Source organism: Epinephelus lanceolatus, chromosome 24 (genome assembly GCF_041903045.1).
Source record: "Epinephelus lanceolatus isolate andai-2023 chromosome 24, ASM4190304v1, whole genome shotgun sequence".
NCBI classification, from domain to species: Eukaryota; Metazoa; Chordata; class Actinopteri; order Perciformes; family Serranidae; genus Epinephelus; species Epinephelus lanceolatus.
In genome coordinates, this window is record NC_135757.1 from 3,526,130 (window position 1) to 3,550,081 (window position 23,952).

Sequence of the window (23,952 nt, forward strand, 5' to 3'; positions counted from 1 at the left end):
GGGTTGCGAGGTGGGGTACCGGCCCCCCCCCCGCAGATGGTTGATTGGATTGGGAGCTTGGGACTTTGTACGTTGGGTCAAGCCTGTTAGCTCATTGTCCATCAGGTCATTCTTGAGCGGTTGGTCTACAATGATGGCGGTGCATTTCAAGTGGACCAGGTCTCATGGGAAAATACTTTCTCATGGGCTTCTCAAAGATTATGAAACGCTCTTATGTATTGATGGTTGCTGCCACATGTTAGAGGTCTCAGAAAGCCAGTTTGGGGAGTTGAAACTTTAAACAAATCTAAGATGTACGTCAGTATTCGGGGGCGTGAACGAGGAAGACCTGCTCATAAGAGACAGAGTCAGACACACAGCAGGCACATCATCCTGAGAGCTGGAACACCCCAGATAGGTTCAACACCGAACTCCACCTGCACAGCTTCATCTCCCTGCTGCTCCACCCAACCTCCAGAGGGTAAGACAAGCTTCATGCCCCTCCCCTCTCCGTCTGGCTTCATGTAGAGGATGCTTATGCACTTACAGGATGACTGCTCTAACACTGTGGAATAGACTCCCCCTCAGCATGACATCAGCAACCTACATGTAGACGCTCTTTACAATGGTGTCATGCTGTTTCTGTTCATTAACTGCCACCAGCAGCTCCGTAGTTTGCTCTGTTGGTCGGTCAGTGGGTCCACAAAAATTTCCCCACCCTTTGGCGGTCACAGTTTTTGCCTAAGGAGGCTGAAATATGGTATGGAGGTCAAATGTGTGTGTTTGTGTTCATGCCAGTTGACTAGTATTAAATGGGAATGGCCCATAACAAAAAGATTTGTAACTTCGAAATACAAGATTTTGGGAATAGATCGGCCCAGAGCCAGAGGTAGGCAACCTTTGACTCCAACGCTACATGCAGTTTTTAAGCACCTCTCCAGTGGCTCCATGTGGCTCTAACAAAAAATAGAATTAAAAGAGGAAAGAACCCATGGGACCATGTTTGTCTGGACGCGTTTCCTCCTGATGCCAAAGAGCGCCGTTTAACTATAACGGTAATCAGCCGCATATCGTGTTGACATTAAAGGATGCCTTTTTCATCAGAAACAAGTACCTGCTCAGGCGCTGGATTTCGACAACTTTGGAGTGACACCGGGTTGAGGGGGGAGATTCGGATGGGTCCGGCAAACCCCAAACTTTCACCCACGAGCCCGCTGTTAGCTTCCCATATCAATGTTAAGCCAAACCATGTTGTTCTTTTACACCAACCATTCATTCACGAAAATTAAGTTGATGCGTTCTGGTTATGGACTGGCTGCTTGTTGTTCACTATTGTTTCATTTGTAAGTTTATATGTTAGAGGCCCTGGTTTTCAGGCTCTCATAAATACAAGGATGACTGAATAGGTTGGTTCTTGTCACTGTGCATAGGTGTCTAACATTTCTATGTTACTGTATGTCCTTTATGTTTTTTATTGTCTTCGTGTTTGGTCGTAACTTTTTTGTACGCTGCTGTCTCGGCCAGGTCTCCCTTGAAAAGAGATTGTTGAACTTACATGGTTATAAAAAAACAGTAGAAAAAAAAGTAGTTTGACATGTTCATCATGCATGTACTGTAGATGTGGCAGTGTGTGGTGTCATGTTCTGTGACATTACTCCCCCGCCCACCACCACCCTCACAACACGTTTTGTTCAGGTGCGTTCTGTACTGTTTTGCCACGTCTCCTTTCATAACTTAAAAACCGGTTGTCGTGGGGAGGCATCATTAGACTTAGTGACAGGAGGGAAGCATGTGTGCAGATGCAGAAAGCCTGAATCAAATCATGAATCCTTTTATACTGTGTGTATTTATATGGTATGGATATTAAAGGGATAGTTCAGACGTTTTGAAGTGGGGTTGTATGGGGGACTTATCCACAGACAGTGTATTACATACAGAAGATGTCCATCAGTGCAGCTCCAGTTTGTAGAAGCAGGCTGGAGTCTTGAATGGAAGCTAAGAAATGTACTGCTGTGGATGGGGGCCAGCAACAAAATGCATTTTAGTGAACTAAAAAAAAAAATTCAGTATCAGTTCCATCTACGATCCTCTTCCCTACCTCCCACATCCCTCGACGCCTCATCCTACATCCCCCGATCTTCTTCCCTACTTCCATTGAACCTCATCCCACCATCCCACATCCCTCAACCCTCATCCCATCATCCAACATCCCTTGATCCTCTACCCTACTGCGCTCAACCCTTGTCCCTTCATCCCACATCCCTCAATTCTCTTCCCTACATCCCTCGATCCTAATCCCTTCATCCCACATCCCTCGATCCTCATCCCACATCCCTTGATCCTCTTCCCTACGTCCCTCAACCTCATCCCATCATCCCACATCCCTCGATCCTCTTCCCTACTTCCCTCGACCCTCATCCCACATCCCTTGATCCTTTTCCCTACTTCCCTCGACCATCATCCCACATTCCTCGACCCTCATCCCACATCCCTCGATCCTCTTCCCACATCCCTTGATCCTCTTCCCTACGTCCCTCGACCCTCATCCCACATCCCTCGATCCTCTTCCCTACATTCCTCGACCCTCATCCCACATCCCTCGACCCTCTTCCCTACTTCCCTCGACCCTCATCCCACATCCCTCGATCCTCTTCCCTACATTCCTCGACCCTCATCCCACATCCCTCGATCCTCTTCCCTACTTCCCTCGACCCTCATCCCACATTCCTCGACCCTCATCCCACATCCCTCGATCCTCTTCCCTACTTCCCTCGACCCTCATCCCACATCCCTCGATCCTCTTCCCACATCCCTTGATCCTCTTCCCTGCATTCCTCGACCCTCATCCCACATCCCTCGATCCTCTTCCCTACTTCCCTCGACCCTCATCCCACATCCCTTGATCCTCTTCCCTACATTCCTCGACCCTCATCCCACATCCCTCGATCCTCTTCCCTACTTCCCTCGACCCTCATCCCACATCCCTCGACCCTCTTCCCTACTTCCCTCGACCCTCATCCCACATCCCTCGATCCTCTTCCCTACATTCCTCGACCCTCATCCCACATCCCTCGATCCTCTTCCCTACTTCCCTCGACCCTCATCCCACATCCCTCGATCCTCTTCCCACATCCCTTGATCCTCTTCCCTACTTCCCTCGACCCTCATCCCACATCCCTTGATCCTCTTCCCTACATTCCTCGACCCTCATCCCACATCCCTCGATCCTCTTCCCTACATTCCTCGACCCTCATCCCACATCCCTTGATCCTCTTCCCTACGTCCCTCGACCCTCATCCCACATCCCTCGATCCTCTTCCCTACATTCCTCGACCCTCATCCCACATCCCTCGACCCTCTTCCCTACTTCCCTCGACCCTCATCCCACATCCCTCGATCCTCTTCCCTACATTCCTTGACCCTCATCCCACATCCCTTGATCCTCTTCCCTACGTCCCTCGACCCTCATCCCACATCCCTCGATCCTCTTCCCTACATTCCTCGACCCTCATCCCACATCCCTCGACCCTCTTCCCTACGTCCCTCGACCCTCATCCCACATCCCTCGATCCTCTTCCCTACTTCCCTCGACCCTCATCCCACATCCCTCGACCCTCTTCCCTACTTCCCTCGACCCTCATCCCACATCCCTCGATCCTCTTCCCTACATTCCTCGACCCTCATCCCACATCCCTCGATCCTCTTCCCTACTTCCCTCGACCCTCATCCCACATCCCTCGATCCTCTTCCCACATTCCTCAACCCTCATCCCACATTCCTCGACCCTCACCCCACATCCCTCGATCCTCTTCCCTACATTCCTCAACCCTCATCCCACATTCCTCGACCCTCACCCCACATCCCTCGATCCTCTTCCCTACATTCCTCAACCCTCATCCCACATTCCTCGACCCTCACCCCACATCCCTCGATCCTCTTCCCTACGTCCCTCAACCAGGTAATTATTATTCCAGGTTGGTCATGTTTCTCTATTTTGTCTGATCTGTCCAGTTTTGAGTCCTGGACCCTTATAGGAGGAACAAAAACTGCTCCCAGACTATGTGGAGGGTGCCAGTTTATTAGGGATTGCCAGTCAGCTGATATACATGTGGTATTGATTGAGAGGAGCAATTGAGGGTGCTAACCATCATCTACTGTGTGTAATGCACTGACTATGGAAGTACCCCATAAAACCCCAAATCAAAAAAATCCAAATGATCCCTTTAAGGTTGTTGAAGGGATTAAAGACGTGTTTTGCCACTTACTATGTGAACTGTATCTCTCCCAGCTCTGTGACATTTTACTGACGGGGCTCCATCATGGTGAGGCCTGGTGCACTGCTCCTCCTGCTGGCAGGTAAGCAAATACTGAAAAACTTATCAGTGCTTTAAAACATAACCTTTATTTTAAAGCCATATATAAATGAATAAGGGGACCTTTCAATCAACAGAGTCCAGCTGGGGCAGTTTGATGTTTGACATTGATGAATGAAATATTACTATCAGACTGAAGCCTTCAGTAATTCACACTGATGGTACATATTTTGATCAGTCATTTGATCCTTTTTAAACCCAGAAATCATTGCACCGATGAATGCCATTTTAACTCAGAGCTGGGAATTGGAAAAGTTGGTCTTGATAGATTGATGTGTGATGTTTTGTGCCCGTTTTTTCCCACGCTGTAGTTGCTGCCAGCCAGTTCGACCTCTATCTGTCCCAAGAACCCATCACCGGACCGACAACTGTGGATATAAGCAAATGTAAAGTCAAAATTTATGGAGAAGAATACTCAAAGGCCGACGTGAGTCAACTCTTTGTCTTTCCTGCTACTGCCTGCTGATGACTGTCTGTTACAGATTTCATTTGCTGTTCTTGCTGCTTTACTGTCAGTGTATGTAGAGGAAATATAAGACTCTAAATCTCTGGCTTTTAATTGTGTTTCACCTGTTTTCTCTATTTCATGTCGGTATAATTGGTTGTGAATGCAAAGGATGCAGCATGAATTCATACATATTAAAGCCCTTACCACTTTTCTCGTACTGCATAACTGTTTTCTGATACATTCCAGTCAGCACTGCAGTCTAGAGTCAGCTTTTCAAATATCCTTTCAAGATTCCACATTATTAGTGTCATTTAATTTTTTAAATGAATTCGTACTAATCAAACCTATTCACACTTTTTCAACTATTCCTAGTACTTCACCTTCTTCTTACACACTTAAGCCAGCATTGCAGCGTAACGTCAGCTTTTCAAACAATTGAAAATATTCCACATCATTCATACATTAATAATACAATTCAGCATTCAAAGCAAGCACTGCAGCGTATCACCAGCTTTTTGAAAAACCTTGACATATTCCACATTATTGGTCTCATTCAACTATTCATTGACATTCATACACATTAAAGCCAGCATTGCAGTGGAGCGCAAGCTTTTCAGACCTTCAAATATTCCTCATCATTCATACATGCATGGTATTATTCAGCGTTTCAAGTGAACATTGCAGTGTAGCGTCAGCTTTTCAAACAATCTAAAATATTCTACATCATTCATACATTAATAATACAATTCAACATTCAAAGCAAGCACTGCAGTGTACCATCAGGTTTTTGAAAAACCTTGACATATTCCACATTGCAGTGTAGCCTAAGCTATTCAGCTTGAGCATTCACACCCGTAATTGCTTCAGAAATTGCATTCTCCTTTTTTTAAATAATTTTCTTATTTTTAATTTTCTATTTTTACTAATTTCTTGTTATTTTTTACAGGTCACGTTATTCTATTTTTAAAATATGTTGTAGCACTCTTCGCAGGTCATTTCTTTGTTTATTTTTTTTAAGTTATTTCTTCTATTTCTTTTTGGAATAATTTTCTTGTTTTAAATTTCTCTTTTTACTAATTTTTGCTCATTATTTTGGTCACTTTATTATATTTTTAAATTATCATATGGAATTGTTACTAATTTTTAAACACTCTGTCCAGGTTATTTCTTTTTTTTCAATATTTTTCTTGTTTTTAATTTTCTCTTTTTACTAATTTTTTGCCATTTGTTGGGTTACTTTATTATATTTTAAAATTATGTTGTAGAATTATTATAATTTTTAAGCACTTTTTTCAGGTCATTTCCTTGTTTGTGTGTTTTTGTTTTGTTCATCTGAATAATGTTTTTTTTTAGACAAACGCTGTCCTGAAAAGCCTCAGTGTTGTTACTTCATGGATGCTGTCTGTGTTTTACCAGGTGTCCTATGTAGATGGGTCTGTCACAGTTTGCTTCAAAAAGGAGGGTGAAACTGCTTCATCTGTCTGTGTGTCATTGGAAGATGGAGGGGGTTCAGACACACTGAAGGCGTTGATAACAGAAGAAGAAACTAGCAAAGAAATTACCGATGAAATGTCACAGTTCACGACCACCTCAGCTTGCAATATTGGACTGCAATTCTCAAATGGAGACACATCAATTGTGAGTCATCATCGTTTCATGTTTTCAGACTGATTGACTCTGAACATTTCAAAGACATCATGTGCCAAAGGGAACTTCAAATCAAAGTTCATATCAAAAATATTTTGGGTGTTTGTTCCTGACATTTTCTCTCTTTTGTCTGTTTGTGCTTTCAGTTTGAATGGAGATTCTACAACTTCGGCCAGCAAACAGCTCTGAGAATTAAGTCAGATGCAGACAGACCGGATCATTTTGTAAGTATGTGTAAGACGTAGCCTTAGAGATTAGCCTCGGCCTGTTACTATGGCGACTCATGTCCTCAAACCAATGTGCTTTATGGCAAGTATGACAACTCCAGCTTTCAGCCATAAGTTAACCACTGCAGAGTTCATAGCATCTCGTCACTGATTGTAGACCCAGTTTGTCCCAGTTTGTCATGCAGTGGCGAACCGAGAACATTCTGCAACGTTGTCAAGTTCCCCCTGGTGCCCCCCTTCCAAAATGACTATAATTATTGTTATTATCATTAAGCTAGGTGGCAGCCTATGTTGCCTCCTTCAACAACACATTCTCACTCCAACCTCACATATCCACGTTTGGTCATGGACTTTCCACGTCCACATATGACATGCAAGGTACCCTGGGTGTGTTGGTTGTTCACGTTCTGGGACATCGTGTCAACTTCAGCCTGTTACATGCATTGTCTGTTTTCGAAATACACTTCTGTTTTCGCAGGAAATGTACAGTTTCTGCTTGTTAGATGCAAATAGGCTTTTTTCAAAATAACCTTACAATACCAATAAAACACCTCGTATTCACGTTTATTTTCCTTGTCCAACAAACGCAAGAGGTCAGGTTTGGAAAAATCATCATGGTTTGGCTCTGCATTCATACAGGAAGTGAACACAAGGCTTCCGGGTGAAAGTCCTATGTTTTTTGGAACCCATCCACTGGTTACCCCACAACGACTCTCCAGCTCCTTAACTTGCATTGTCTTCAGACGGCATTTCAAGCTCAAGCAGCAGTATTCTGTGACTCTGGAATGAGACGGGGTTGGGTTGTCAGGAATTGATTTCGGCGTCAGACACCAACGCCAAAAGCCAGCTTGCATGGCGTTATGATACGCTGGTGGGTGGCACCAGTTTGAAACACTGCCAGCAACGATGTGGTATAAGGATCTATATGTCCCTATAAATATAGGTCGGGGGGCAACACATTCTCACTCCGACCTCATCACATGTCGATGTTCGGTCATGGACTTTCCAAGTCCAGATAAAATGTGTAAGGTACCCTGGGTGCGTTGGTTGTTGACGTTCACTTCTGTTTTCACAGGAAATCAACATTTTGCATATAGTCTCTTTCAAAATAAATGTTTTACGTCAGTACAACAACGCCAGTTGACTTGTTTCCCCCCCAACAACAAAAACATGTGGTTAGGTTTAGGAAAAAAGAACAGGGTTTGGCTAACTCCGCTCTCCTTGGTGAAAGTTGGTGATTGGTAGACCCATCCATGACCCCTCCCACTGCCATTCTCTGACTTTCACCACCAGTTTTGTTCTTGACCTGCCGCGTTTCCTCCGATACGGCAATCGGCAGCGTATCATGCCGACATTTAAGGATGCCTTTTTTCATCATACGCAAGTACCTGCGCCGCTGGATTTCGAAGACTTTAGAGTGACTTTCACCTGGGAGCCCGCCGTTCGCTTCCATTATCAATGTTAAGCCACACCATGGTGTTCTTTTACACCAACCATTCATTCATTTTCAGTCACTGCTTATCCTGTTGGGGGTCGCAGAGGTGCTGGAGCCTATCCCAGCTGACACTGGGTGAGAGGCAGGGTTCACCCTGGACAGGTCACCAGACTATCACAGGGCTGACACATAGAGACAGACAACCATTCACACTCACATTCACACCTACAGACAATTTAGAGTCACCAATTAACCTGCATGTCTTTGGACTGTGGGAGGAAGCTGGAGCACCTGGAGGAAACCCACTATGACGTGAGGAGAACATGCAACCTCTGCACAGAAGGGTTCCCCCAGACCAGGGTTCAAACCAGGAATACTCTCTCTGTGAGGTGACAGTGCTAACCACTGCTCCACCGTATTGCCACTTATTTTGAAAAAGGCTGTATGCATCTAACGAGCAGAAACTATACATTTACTGTGAAAACGGGAGTGTATTTTGAAAAGACACATAGCAACTTGTTCAATTTCAATTAATTTTCAATCTTATCTCATGTATGCACTTTTATGTCTCTATGCTTATATGTGTCTGTCTTCCTGAAACACTTTGGCACAAAACCTGTATTCCTTTTTAAAATGCTCTATAAATGAGATAAACTTGAAACTTGAATCAGCTGCCGACTCATCATACAGCTGCTGATTCATCTGATGCTTGGGTCACCATTGCTCTCACTGTCCCACTGAATTGTCCTATAAATGAAGGAAGATATAAATGCATATAAAAAGTGGGGTTCAGTTCCGACACTTCACTCAGTATTACAGTATTTGCCTGGATTTTTGTCCATTTCTATCCTTTTTCTAGAAAATTACTGCAAAGGTCGATGAGTCAACAATGGGTACGTTGGACCTTACTAACGAAGAAGTGAAGAGCAATGCTTATATGGACTTGAGTGGATGCAGACACGATGGTAGGCAAATTCCCCTCAGGGATCCTCCAAACAGAATTCCGATATTTTTAGATTACTGTTATTTCCTTCTCTTAAACTGTGCACACTCGTTAGAGATTGTTTAATACTGAGCTAATTTCACACACCTTCTATCACCTCCCAGATGACACTCATTTACCTGGTGCAGTGTTGGATCCCAGTCCAGCAACCTGCCACTCAACAATATGTGATAAATCTGCAAACATCGTGGATGTCTCTTCATGTTTAGAATGGGAGGTCTGCAAGGGCAACGACAGGTATAAACATATACAATATGTTTGTTTTATATTTAGCGTCAAGTTTGAATAAAGGTTTTAGCAGTTGCGTTGAAAGCGTCTTGTATTCAGACAAACGTCACCTGTGACTGTGACACAAACACCTGTTGAGAGAGTCCTGAATTTTTTCCGTTTAGGGCTGACACTAACAGTTATTTTTATTATTGATTATTGATGTCCATTATTTGTTTCTATCTTTTTTGATCAGCTGATGAATAACTCAGTCTGTAACACTTTACATGTAGATAGGTCTCAGTGTGTTCAGTTTGAAGGGCTCACCTCTAACTTGCTCAACACTTGTAATGGTGTACCCCAGGGCTCTGTGTTAGGTCCGCTGTTGTTTTCATTTTGTATTAATAGTCTTGGTCGAAATGTGGTTGGCGCCAATTTTCATTTTTATGCAGACGACACAGTGATATATTGTGACGACTCAGATTCAGCTCTCATTACTAAAGCTAGTTTTCAATGCTGATAAACTAAGTTATGCATTTCTCTAATGCTGGGAAGAAGCCTGTGAGCAATCCTGATGTTCTTACTGCTCAGTGAAAGATGTGGGAGGTTGTTACTCGTTACTAATATCTCGGTATTTGTCATGATGACTCCCTGTCTTTTTAAACCCCAGGTTGATAATCTTCTTAAAAAGCTGAGGCTGCAGTTTTGTTTTTGTTTTTTCCAGAAACAAGTCCTGTCCTGAGTTCGATTGCTGTGTTCACACTTGCTCTTGAAAAAGAGTCAAAGGCCAAGGTCACTGTGACCTTGCATTTTTATTAATGCGATATCTCAAAAAGGCCTTGAGGGATTTTTTTCCAAATTTGACACAAATGTCCACTTTAACTCAAGAATGACCTGATTCAAATTCTGTCATCATAGGTTAAAAGGACAAGGTCACTGTGACATTTTCTGTTTTGTTCTTTTAAATGTAATATCTCAAAAAACTCCTTAGGGACATTTTTTTTTTTGGCTTTTTTTTTTCTTTCAAAATCGGCACAAACGTCCACCTTGACTCAAGGGTAGACTGATTAGAATTTGGTGGGCATAGGTCAAAGGTCAAGGTCACTGTGATCTTGGCCAGGTCTCCCTTGAAAAACAGACTGTTGATCTCAGCGGGAGTTATCTGGTAAAGTACGGGCTGAAAACAATAAAATAAATAAAACAGCACTCCGCCGATTTGGCATCACACGTCAATAACATTGTCAGTACAGCAAACCTTTGCACTGAGGTTGCTGTAAACCCTTTTTTTAAATCTAATAACTGTCTCAAAACATGTGAAGTTGGACATTTTTTTCTTTTATCTAAGGTCACAGTGATTTTTAAGATTATGGATATGTTTCTATAGGTAGGTCTGTAATACTTGCCTTTGCGACAGCAGCACTGCATACTTTAGGTTTGAATCCAAATAGGGTTTTATTATTATTCATTTCTTAAAAGTTCGGAGATACACATAGTCCTTTTCATTAAATGTCATTGTTAATTTATATGACCTGAAAACAATGCCTTGGATAAAACATCCACCTGTCTTTGACCTAACACATCTGTCTCTTTCCATCTCCATCAGATGTGTGCCATCCAAGGTCGTGTGCACTGTGACCGGCTCCTCTGTCATTGATTTCTTCAACCGCGAACACCATATTGGGAATCGGTGCGCATACACTCTACTGGCGCCTCAAGAAGGTTCGGATTTTGAGCTGGTGGCCGTTTTCAAGGAGCGACGTCGTACAGATGTGGCATTCTTGGACCACTTGGTACTATCACATAGTGGGCAAAAAATGCACGTGGAACAAGGTGGAAGAGTTCGGGTGAGCTGCCACAATCCATCTAAAAACAAGTAACAATTTGTTTTTGGAGGTGGTTAAGACAAATCCACCTTATATCCTCTTTGACTGATCAGTCACATACCAGGAGTTACTTTGTGTTGTGTTGTATTTAAAGTTAAGACCTGTGGAAGTATAAAGCAGCATAGAATAGGAATACATAAGTATTTCCTTTTGATGATGGCATACAAAGTTAGTAGCATTTATGTCAAGCAGTAGTATTTATGTTGTGATTTTGGATGTCATAGGTCAAAGGTCAAGGTCACTGTGACCTTGTCTGTCCCACTCTCAAGATCGCAATATCTTAAGAACACAGTGGGGACATTTCTTTCAAATTTGGCACAAACCTTTGAGTTTGAGTCAAGGAAGCCCTGATTAGGATTTGGTTGTCAAAGATCAAGGCCACTTTGACCTTGCCTCTGTCTCATTCTTATGCATGCAATATCTCAAGAAGGCCTTGAGTGATTTTTTCTGAAATTTGACATAAATGTCCACTTGGACTCAAGAATGACCTGATTCAGATTTTGGGGATCATAGGTTAAAGGACAAAGTCACTGTGACCTTGTCTGCGTCATTCTTGTAAATGTGATATCTCAAAAAAATCTCCTTGAGGACATTTTTTTTTGTGGCTTTTTTTATTTTTCAAAATTGGCACAAATGTTCACTTTGACTCATCGGTAGACTGATTAGAATTTAGTGGTCAAAGGTCAAGGTCACTGTGACCTTGTCTGTCCAATTATCAAGATTTCAATATCTTAAGAACATCCTTGGGGCATTTTTTTAAAATTTGGCACAAGGGTCCACTTTGGGTCAGGGATGGACTGATTAGAATTTGGTTGTCAAAGGTAAAGGTCACTGTGACCTTGCATCCATTTTATTCTCATTAACACATTATCTACGAAAGGCCTTTTTTAGGTTAGAATCAGGTCATAGCTTAGAGGAGGTCACTGTGACCTCATCTGTTTCATTCTTGAAAATGTAATATCTCAAGAAGGCCTCAAAAGATTTTTCTCAAATTTGGCACAAATGTCTACTTGGCCTGATCCAAATTTGGGTGTCATAGTTTAAAGGACAAGGTCACTGTGACCTGAATCCATCCCATTCTTATGAACACGATATTTCAAGAAGTCCTTGAGAGATTTTTCTCAAATTTGGCATAAATGTCCACTTGGACTCAAGAATGACCTGACCAGATTTGGTGGTCAGAGGTGAAAGAAGAAGGTCACTGTGACCTCGTCTGTTTTATTCTTGTAAATGTAATATCTCGGAAAACTCCTTGAGGACATGGCTTTTGCCTTTTTTTCAACTTTGGCACAGATGTCCACTTAGACTCAAGAATGACCTGATTCCAATTTGGATATAATATATCTTGTTATCAAATTATGTCAATAAAGGTGCAAGCAGAAAGCTATCTATAAACATTACAAAATCCAAGTCAGAGTTGCAAGTTGGAACATGCAAAGCACATGCATACATATATTTTAGATGTTTGTCCTTCAATCATCTGCTGTGATGTAGGTTGATGACGAAATACTCGAGCTTGGCGCCGAGTTTGAGACGCATCATGGTGTGGAGCTCTTCAAGGACCTCTATGGAGTTACTTTTAAGATACCTTCTTCCACCGAAATGGAAGTTGTCTTTGATGGCAACAGCGCACATATTATAGGTACAGAAAACTACACATAATACACTGTATGTTAATATTTGCCTTTTTGAGAGTTGATATTTGAATGTAAGAATGACAGCAATGGTTGTTATGTTGAAAGGTCATTCATTTGTCTTTATTTGTCTCCTGTTTGACCAGTTCCTGAGTCTGAAGCTATCCTGGGCTTGTGTGGCAACCCCGCCGATCCTGAGCAGACTACCTCCGCGAGTGATCAGAAGTCAGACGAAAGTGCAGACAGGTACCACTTAGTCTTAACATGATGCACTGACAGATATTAACCTGTTTATTAATGTTTGGGTTTCAGCCTTAATGTGCTGTTTGTCGCCCCCTAGCTGTGAGGAGGAGCACACCGATGACCATGACGATCCAGAATGCCAGCCCTTAACTTCTTAGTAAGAACTGAACATATCAGAGCATGTTTTTGACCACAGTGAGAATGTTTTTGAAAAGCTAAACGCTGACAAAAATGGACTGAAGCAAAATTATTTCCTAATTTGCTCTCATTCTTCTTCTCTGCATGGCTGGAACAGCTGTGAACTCATGAAGCAGGCTCCCTTCAATGCCTGCAATGATAAAATTGACCCAACGCCCTACATCACTGCCTGCACAAACATTTTGTGCCACTACCCGGAGGTGGACGGTCACAAATGCCAGTTTTTCGAGGCTTACGCCGAGTCCTGCAAGCTGAAACACAGAATCACAGTGGACTGGAGTTCAACGGACGGCTGCTGTAAGATCATCACTCAGTTTTTCTTTATTGAGATTACATTGAAATGATTTACCCTTGCTGTTTCAGGCTCAAACTATTTTTAATCTTACAGACGAGAGGAAGTAGAATTAATTTTTGACTGAAACAGAGTAACTTCGGGTTGAATACACTTTCCACGACCTTAATGCTGGAGTTCAGGAAGTCAAAATCTATGTTCAGTATAAGTAAAGTATATTTATCCTATGGTATGCATTTCGATTTCTCCTCGATATTTGGGATTATTAAGCCAAAATTGTATATAATGCATTGGTACAATTATTAAGTCCCCATGTCCTCAAACGAGTCCCTTTTAGGCCCAACGTCCCAATGATGTCAGTCTGTTAGCTGGAGGCAAAACCTGCCTCTCCCCCACAGGGCTATAGGCTACACAGGAGTCTTAAAATGTGTTTGTCTTGTTGTGTTATTGGGAGCCAGAATAGAAGGAGTCATGGCTCAAAACCAGCCGCCACTGATGTAGTCGGTGGAAGACGTAGTATTGTATTAATCCATGTCTTATAAGGACGCGGGCTATACTGTCTGTCCAGATCTGTGCTGATAGTTCTTGCCCTTTGTCTTCTTCCCAAGCTTTTTTGTTGTCAGCCAAAGTAAGTGGGTGACTGTTTTGAATCGCAGCATATACCTACTTGGTCAGAAAATGTAGTGATCCAGTATGGGAATCTGGATATGTGTGCTGCCCAGTAATAATGTACAGTACAGGCCAAAAGTTTGGACACACCTTCTCATTCAATGCGTTTTCTTTATTTTCATGACGACTTACATTGTAGATTCTCACTGAAGGCATCAAAACTATGAATGAACACATGTGGAGTTATGTACTTAACAAAAAAAGGTGAAATAACTGAAAACATGTTTTATATTCTAGTTTCTTCAAAATAGCCACCCTTTGCTCTGATTACTGCTTTGCACACTCTTGGCATTCTCTCCATGAGCTTCAAGAGGTAGTCACCTGAAATGGTTTCCACTTCACAGGTGTGCCTTATCAGGGTTAATTAGTGGAATTTCTTGCTTTATCAATGGGGTTGGGACCATCAGTTGTGTTGTGCAGAAGTCAGGTTAATACACAGCCGACAGCCCTATTGGACAACTGTTAAAATTCATATTATGGCAAGAACCAATCAGCTAACTAAAGAAAAACCAGTGGCCATCATTACTTTAAGAAATGAAGGTCAGTCAGTCCGGAAAATTGCAAAAACTTTAAATGTGTCCCCAAGTGGAGTCGCAAAAACCATCAAGCGCTACAACGAAACTGGCACACATGAGGACCGACCCAGGAAAGGAAGACCAAGAGTCACCTCTGCTTCTGAGGATAAGTTCATCCGAGTCACCAGCCTCAGAAATGGCAAGTTAACAGCAGCTCAGATCAGAGACCAGATGAATGCCACACAGAGTTCTAGCAGCAGACCCATCTCTAGAACAACTGTTAAGAGGAGACTGCGCCAATCAGGCCTTCATGGTCAAATAGCTGCTAGGAAACCACTGCTAAGGAGAGGCAACAAGCAGAAGAGATTTGTTTGGGCCAAGAAACACAAGGAATGGACATTAGACCAGTGGAAATCTGTGCTTTGGTCTGATGAGTCCAAATTTGAGATCTTTGGTTCCAACCGCCGTGTCTTTGTGAGACGCAGAAAAGGTGAACGGATGGATTCCACATGCCTGGTTCCCACTGTGAAGCATGGAGGAGGAGGTGTGATGGTGTGGGGGTGTTTTGCTGGTGACACTGTTGGGGATTTATTCAAAATTGAAGGCACACTGAACCAGCATGGCTACCACAGCATCCTGCAGCGACATGCCATCCCATCCGGTTTGCGTTTAGTTGGACGATCATTTATTTTTCAACAGGACAATGACCCCAAACACACCTCCAGGCTGTGTAAGGGCTATTTGACCAAGAAGGAGAGTGATGGAGTGCTGCGGCAGATGACCTGGCCTCCACAGTCACCGGACCTGAACCCAATCGAGATGGTTTGGGGTGAGCTGGACCGCAGAGTGAAGGCAAAGGGGCCAACAAGTGCTAAACACCTCTGGGAACTCCTTCAAGACTGTTGGAAAACCATTTCAGGTGACTACCTCTTGAAGCTCATGGAGAGAATGCCAAGAGTGTGCAAAGCAGTAATCAGAGCAAAGGGTGGCTATTTTGAAGAAACTAGAATATAAAACATGTTTTCAGTTATTTCACCTTTTTTTGTTAAGTACATAACTCCACATGTGTTCATTCATAGTTTTGATGCCTTCAGTGAGAATCTACAATGTAAATAGTCATGAAAATAAAGAAAACGCATTGAATGAGAAGGTGTGTCCAAACTTTTGGCCTGTACTGTAGGTCATTGGGTAAACTGAGACACCTTCAGACTTTGACCTTTCTAAATAACCTTTTGCATATGTGTTATTTTCATGTCATTCATCCTTCATTTGAGAGTGAAGCTCATTTGTCTGTGTGTCTGTCTGTAGCTGCCGAGCCTCGGCCCTGTCTTGACCACTACTGCAGTGAGGACGAGTTCTGCGGCGAGAAGCCAGGTGGAACCCGCTGCTTCTGTCGGGCTTTGTTTGCCTCCAATTACGCAGACACTTTAGGTACAATGCAACATCTGTGGCATGAGAAACCTCCTGAGAGCTTGTGGTGTTTCTTTAGAGCTGGTTCAGACATCCTTTGAGACCGAATCACAGACGACAGCTACTGAGTATTGACTTATTTAATTGCAAGCTCAAATGAATCAAAGTGAAGTGGTGATATTTTAACTTCTTTGTCCTGTCGGGTGTTCAGGTGATCCGACTGTCTGCAAGCAGAACTCTGCTACTCTTACTCTGGCAAACTGTCTGCTGGAAGACAAAGGCGTCAACTACAAAGTCTTGCACCTCAACGACAAGGAGTGCATAGGTGACTTTGATTCCAACAGCCACATGGTGACCTTCTACTTTGACACCAGCAAGAGAACCTGTGGAGCAGAGGTCAAGGTGGGTGCTGTCCTGGGGCTGCGAAATTCTGGAATATGTAAGGTGGAAACTTTCCATGATAGATAATAGGAATAAAATATAAATAACATTATGTCATAGGCAAACAGAAACAAACCTTTTACCTTTTAGATATCGCTGCTATCAGCAGGGATTGTGCCCCCAAAACTGGCTATTATAAGCCCCATTCACTTTAATTCAATTAGTTGACTCAGTTTACATTGTATTGAACTTGTGACCCCTTCTCTCCAAAGTCTTCTCAGGCCTCCATCAGCCTCTCCATGGACTTCCTCCCTGTGTGTTTCCCCTAAAATAAGTTCACTTCTAAAAGGTCCACATTTTATATTGACAATAAATTGAAATTAAGGTTTTTTTCCAACGTTTTTTTAATTTAATTCCCTTAAAAAATTCTAGTAATTTACTGGAAATGTGCTGGCCCATTGCAACTCTGGGCGTACTTTTGAACAAAAGTTTTTCTTAAGTGTAATTCCCTCAAAATAAGTTTTCTATTAAAAGGTCTAATTAGGGTCCGGGCAGCTAAGCTAATCCTAGGTATTCTTCTTCTTCTTTCTTCTTTCTTCTTTCTTCTTCTTCTTCTTCCGAGGAAATCATACTTCCCATGGGTGAGAACTCACCAAACTTTGCACAAAGGTCCAGTCTCATGCCAGATATCCTCAGCTGTAAACTCAAGCCAATAGTCCTGATGGTGGCGCTACAGCAAGCGTCTAAAGTTCAAAACTTTGAAAATTCATAACAAATCAACCATACATGCTACAACTTCACAACTTTCATCAAACTGTAGCCCCAATACTGAAGAAACTTTTGTACAGTTAAACCTATTAAAAATTATGAAGTTCATCACTTTGTTTTTTTCAAAAACTGTAAAACTTCTTAAACGTATCTCCTCCCACAATTTTTGCTCAGTTGACACCAAACTTGCTACAGAGCATCTTCAGACTGTCCTACACAAACTATGTTTCTCAGATTTTTGATTTATCAAAAATTGAGCCTACAGTGCATCAAAATGTTTGACTGTAAACGGTACTGTAAACATATACAAGCAAATTCTTGCGAAATAAATCTTCAATGTTCATGAAAAAAAGACAAAATTCTAGAGTCATGGTAGATGATGTGTGGCAAATTTCAGAATTTTATCTCAAAAACTGAATTTTTGACAGCATTTTGAATTTTGCTCTAATGTGAACAATTGGAGTCAATGTAAAAATGGCAAATTTAAACATCAGTTTTTCACTTATGGAGCAAATCAATCATTGTTAAAAACAAATTACCAACATCTCCATGCTGTCTAGATGCAATATGTGTATTTTCAGATTTTTGTCTTAATAACTGAATTTTTTACAGTGGTTTAAAATCTGCTTTTCCATGCATGGACGGCTGCTAAACCTGCACGTCTGGCTTAGTCAATTTGTGAAGCTACACATGAATTGTCACTGACTAATTAGCTCAGTGAGATAGAAATTGATTCTTAGTCTCAGAGGTTGTGAGTTCAAGCCTCAGCTGATGCAAAAGGCAGATTGTGTTGCTAAATTCCTAAATGTCTTCCAATTCTTCTGCTTGTTGCTCAGAATTGCCTAAAAATGCCCATGTGTATTTCCCACAAAATGAATTTTCTATTAAAAGTTCCAATTTTTATATTGGATTTTTTTTTCTAACCTTTATTTTACCAGGCACATTTGCTTGAGATCAAATGATCTCATTTACGAGCAAGGCCTGGCCAAAAATGGCAGCAGTTTACAAAGCATAATAAGACACACATAAAGAAAAAGCACAGACATAACAAAAATTTAATAGTTTTCAACATTTTTGTGATTAACTTTGTACAGGATTTTTTTTTCCACTGGAAATTTGCTGACGCTTTTGCAACTCTAGGCAAAGGTACAATCTGTATATTATTTTTTTTATTTATTCATCCACAAAATTCCCAAGCTCAACTTCACTTGAAAGTTTTACTGGAAATTTGCTGACCTTTTAAACAAAACATGCCATAAGCCCTAGTACTTTGAGATGTATTTTCCCCGTGCAACACTGGGAATAGTTTTAAAACTTCCAAAACATGCCATAAGACATTATATTTGTATGTGTATTTTTCCTCCCAAATAATTTTATTATTAAAAGGTACAATCTTTATTTTGAGACTGTGTTATATTTAGTTATTTTTTACAAAAATTTCCTCGGAAAATTTCAAGAGCGAATCAGTCCCCACGGACCCCCTATGGGGACTGACTCGCTTTTGGGGCCAGCCTCAAGTGGCCATTAGAGGAACTGCAGCTTTTGGTGCTGTATAAGTACTTTGACTTTCTTGTGTCTTCCTTTTATCTCTGTCAGGTTTGCAATGTCACAGGTGAATGTGAAAATAATCTGAACACTGTGATAAAATAAATACATTTTTCCGGATCTGGAAACACGTTTGTGTTCTTGTCACAATACAGGAAGAAGACGGCAAAGTTTCCTTCACCAATGTTATCATGGCAAACGATGGCTCCAATGAAGTCATCGTCCGCCACGACCAAGTACATATCGACTTCTCTTGCTTCTACAAAAAGCCAGAGATCAAGGACGTGACCTTCAAGCTCGCAGACAGGTGTGTGGAGGCCGGCTGAGCTTCACCTGGTTGTTAATGTGCAGCTTGTTGTAGTTCCAGTTTCATACAGCTTAAGTGTGTGTGTGTGTGCTCTGCAGCTCTGTGATCAAGACCATTGAATCTGGAGAGTGGACTTACACACTGGTGATGAATGCCTACACCGACGCTCTCCACCTGCACCTTATCGATACAGACACGAAGGTCCAGCTGAACCAGAAGATCTGGGTGGTGCTGAAGACGGAGGGGCTGGAAGACAGCAAGATCGCCGTGGTGACCAAATCCTGCTGGGCAACAAGCGAGCACTCAGCTGATGATGACCCACGATACAACCTCATCACGAATGGGTGAGACTCTGTCAGTGGCTGTAAGGATCAACTGTTGATGCCGCTGATGTCGTCATGTGTGTTTTCCTGTTTCGGAGCAGATGTCGTGATGACTCGACAGTTAAGGTGTACGAAAGCGGACAGGGATTGTCTTCCTCCTTTTCTTTCGATATGTTCCAGTTCACTGGGAAAGATGGCGAGATCTACCTAAACTGCCAAGTGGAGCTGTGCCCATCAGAGGACAACAACTGTGTTCCGGTAAGAGGAGTGCAGGAAATACTTGTATCCAACATTACATCTGTAATTGACATTAAAAAAGGCAGAAGACCGTCTTGATGCTAGTTAGCCAGTTAGCACATTGAACGCATAATAAAGTGTTGAAAGAACAAAGCATATCTACCGTGCACCAATGAACAATAACACAAACCATTAGGAAACGTTTCTACTGAACGAGCTAAGTCTTGTTTTGATCTCATTCCCTCTTGACTTTAGCCCTTTAGCCCCGTTTCCACCAAGCGGTATGATTCAGTTCAGTTCGGTACGCTTTTTTTGTGTTTCCACTGTGAAAAGTTGTGGATGGTACCAATGGAACCGTTCCATACCGTCCCCATGTTTGGTCCCCCCTCTGTTGGGGTACCTAGCACACAGATCTGGTACTAAAAGGTGGAATGAGTGGATCTTCTATGTATATTAGTTTCAACCGGGTTACGTAAACTGCATGTATTCTAATCCTCACTTGGAGAAAAAAAAGCATCGCAAAGTGTAGTTCCCATGGGCTACAGCAACACTAAACCCCTGAGCTTGTCTGAGAAGGACTAAATGCAGAAAGCTGCTATTTTCAAATATCCCATTGAGAGAGACTCTCACTGCAGCCTGTTCTATTTTGTTCTGAGATCTGAGTACCATGTCTGAGGGGTGACCTTTGGTTCCAAAGGTACCGTATTGAAAGTGGGCTTTTGTTTACTTTCCTCACTTCTGTTTCTCTTCTCGTATGCTGAGCTAAACTGCCAATCAGAGTGCTTCATTCATCAAAAAAAGCCAACAGGGGCTGACGAGGGGCAAAGATGCTCACTGACAGCCCACCGTTGGCTTGGTGTGTCAGGGCCCTAATATGAATCATATCAACGTTTCTAAAATTGACATCGTATATGAGCTGACTTTGTCATCCAGAGGCGATGGGCACAGTGGAGGACGTGTTACCAAGCTGCAGACCATTGTTCCAGAACGACAAACAGCAAAGGCGATTGTGATTTAGCAACCTGTCGCTACTCTTCCAGCAGCTTTTTAGGAACCAAACACACAGGCAACTGGGAGCTACTTCTGCAGCTGGAATAGTCCCACAAAAACCAGTAGTTTTTTTTACCAAGACATTGCTGAGTTTGTCTGTGGTTTTTGCGCCTAAACCTAACCAAACATTAGCCACAGCATTGTTAGAAGTAACGCACAAATGAAACACATCCAGGGTTGTATAAACGTTCAATACCAATATTTAATCTGGTGATTGGGTTAAAAAAACTCCAACGTTACAAAACATTTCTGTCCTTAAAAGCTGCCGTGGTGTCGTAAGAAAATTTCAACGAATTTTAATTTTAAATCAACCTGTTTGAAAATACAGTAAAGAAACAATGAATATGTTTCTGTGTCTTGAAATAATATGTGTATGTCGAACTAAAAGGATACTGTGATGAGCTGAATATTCACAAAGTGTTGACATTCAAAGAGAAGTCTAACACCTGACCATCCTCTCGATCTTACAGGAGTGTGACGACGAAAAAAGGAGGCGTAGATCTTTAAGGTCTAAATATGCAGCTAGAAACTCAGCCCTCATCACTATGGCCTGGAATAAGTAAAGACGGCTCTCCTTCTGATGGACTACACGGTATGTATGGTTTAATTTGGCTTTTCTTGGAGCTAAAGATGTAAAGCTTGTCTTGTGGGCGGCGCTAGAATACAGGTCATGAGGTCATTAATATAAAGCGGTTCATACTCTCAGTAGCAGGAATATGATCAAGAAAGTTAACGACAATCTGACCAAACCATGACTCATCACAGTTTTGTCTTCTCAGGTGATTCCTGACTTAAGCTTCGTCCCAATAAAGAGCCTGAAGTCTCAGAAGTTATCGTTGCTGTGAAACAACGCCAGATAATCTTCATTTGATCCACCTGATCCACCTCATTTATTATCTCTGCAGAATCCGTGGGCTGCTGATTCGACCCATTGATCCATGCATATATAATCTGTGGTGAAATAATGGGAGTAAAGTGCAATTTAGTACAAAAATAATCAATGAAGGGTTTAGAGAGTTTTAAATAGTCCTTACACTACTTTCTGGTGCTGTGGCTTCTTTTAAATTATAGTAGTAAAGTGTGCACTGGGGAAGAAAAATAATCAAAGGCAGTGTTAGAGGAATTTATTTAGTTCTTGCACTACTTCCTGGTACTTTTCTTTTTAAAAATACGCTACAGTTAAAAAGTTTGATAATCGATATTGTAACAGAGATGAACTAACATTAGTTACATTCAAGATAGTTTGGGCTCTAAAAAACAGAAGAAGTCCCAAGTCAAGATTAACGAGTACCAGGCATGGATGTATTAAGAGACCGAGATACAGCATTGGCGTCGGGCACCGATCGTTCCTTTTAAAGTTGCTTAGTTGCACACGAAGCCAAAAAAGCTCCATTGCTCTTGTATGAAATTACTCACATGATTGACACTGATTCCGCCAACTTCCGCTGGCTAAGCAGCTGATTTAGCGCGGCGCTAATTTGAATGGGGGCGAAATAATTTAATCTTACGGGTCTTTTAGACTTGTTGGGGGTTGCGACACTTTTAACAACTGTATGCACTGATTTATAGACGCCACTTTTCAAATGTAAGTTTATGAGAAAAAGTATTTTGGGCCCAATGACATCACATGACGGACCCCGGAAATTGCAGTACCACTGATTCACCACCATGAAAATTGTCTTCAAAGCCCAGAGCACTTCCTGTGGGGCCCAAGTCTTTAACTTCAAGTTTCAAGTTGTAATATGTTTGCTAAATGTTTTGTCATTTTAACAAGAGATAAAAATATATCAAGTGTACAAAACAATCATGGATGCTTTTAAAAAAATGTGCTTATTTTTAGAACAAGTTTGGTAAATGTTACCTTGCTGTTTAGCTAGCGTGAGCTAACAATTAGCTTGCCAACTATGTTAATATTTGTCTTGTGCGACTTCAAATGTATCCAACACATTTTGCATCCTGCAATTCGTTTATTTGTTGACCACCATATCGTTTTTGTTTGCAAATTAAAATTATCTTTGGTATCATCAGTTCAAAAAGGCGCACAGTAACATAATGTTAGCTCTTCACGGTTCGTCATGAAAGACCATTCAGAAATATAGCATAGTCCTCTCAGACATTAGACTGCACCCAATTAATCCTCCGCAGCAGACGATTCCAAACTTTTGAACAGTTATGTATAATGTCTTCTGAAGGGAGCTGGAATAAAAAAAGTTTCATCATTTATTCATTTGTCTTTCTTCTTTCTTGTTCCATTGCAAAATTATCAGCATCAAAATCTATTTGCTTGCTCTATATGTGTGTGTCTACTTGTATATGCTACATTGTGAGGACCCATTTGTGTTTTTCACCAACAGAAAGAGGACATTTTGGAAAGTGGGGACATTTATGAATAAATAACCTGTTTTTTTTGTATAGCACTTTTTAAAACACCATTACCAAGTGCTTTATGGGACAGATAGAATAGTATACACCATCAAGATAAAAACGGAAATAACATACATTTAAAAAACATACCACTGGAAAACTACAAGGCGTCACAATTTTATTAAGTAACTAACTCCCTCCTGTGTGATATGTCTCTTAATGTGAAATTGATTTGGCAAAGGGACCTTGGGAAAGAAACTGATAGTCTCAAATTGTGTCGTTGTTAAATAACAATAGCTGTTGAACTCTGAACTTACAGATAGAGTATTAGAAATTTTAAGTTGTTGGTTTGGTTCGGAAATCCCTTGAAGGGATCGCAAATGCAAACTTCCTCAGTTGATCACTTATAATAGTATGAAAAAAATGTATTACAAGTTTTTAAAAATGTAATGGTTAATGATGCAAATTAGGCATCTCATTAAATATGCGCTAATTTGCATATGTTTTAGGAAGATAAATCTGAACATCTAATAAAGCCAGGTGCAAAATTCTTTTCATTTTGTTTACATATAAGATGAAAAAGAAATTACAGAGGGATTTAAGGATATCTGCTTTTATTACCTAGAAAATAATGAAAAATAAAAAATACACTGTCGCCATATTTTTGGGAATAAACATAAATCATAAATCAGGCTAGGAATGATTTATTAACAAATCCCTGTGTAAATATCTTCAGAATACAGCTAGGTGTGTAACTGGAAAGTTTGGTGTACATAGGTGCTACAGAGGCTCAGATGTTTGAAGATTTACATTG

General features: G+C 41.5%; 1 protein-coding gene across 1 annotated transcript; it reads left to right on the plus strand.

Annotated features, from left to right (window-relative positions):
- The first annotated feature begins 377 nt into the window (after positions 1 to 377).
- Positions 378 to 22,997, plus strand: LOC117249867 (alpha-tectorin-like). Its single transcript, XM_033615668.2, has 19 exons — positions 378 to 460; positions 4,268 to 4,335; positions 4,664 to 4,779; positions 6,217 to 6,438; positions 6,594 to 6,671; positions 8,969 to 9,074; positions 9,217 to 9,349; positions 10,923 to 11,163; positions 12,697 to 12,844; positions 12,983 to 13,082; positions 13,177 to 13,236; positions 13,375 to 13,574; positions 16,062 to 16,184; positions 16,375 to 16,565; positions 19,013 to 19,164; positions 19,263 to 19,508; positions 19,589 to 19,745; positions 21,245 to 21,366; positions 21,554 to 22,997. Exons 2-18 carry the CDS (start codon positions 4,299 to 4,301, stop codon positions 21,335 to 21,337), a joined length of 2,403 nt encoding a protein of 800 aa, XP_033471559.2. The 5' UTR covers positions 378 to 460; positions 4,268 to 4,298; the 3' UTR covers positions 21,338 to 21,366; positions 21,554 to 22,997.
- Positions 22,998 to 23,952: the final 955 nt, after the last annotated feature.

What these genes read in the sequence shown, in the direction of transcription:
- LOC117249867 (XM_033615668.2), top strand. Translation starts at nt 4,299, where the DNA reads ATGGTGAGGCCTGGTGCACTGCTCCTCCTGCTGGCAG. An exon ending in GAGTGGATGCAGACACGATG is followed by an intron (nt 9,075 to 9,216) that starts GTAGGCAAATTC and finishes ATCACCTCCCAG; the next exon opens with ATGACACTCATTTACCTGGT. An exon ending in AACAAGGTGGAAGAGTTCGG is followed by an intron (nt 11,164 to 12,696) that starts GTGAGCTGCCAC and finishes GCTGTGATGTAG; the next exon opens with GTTGATGACGAAATACTCGA.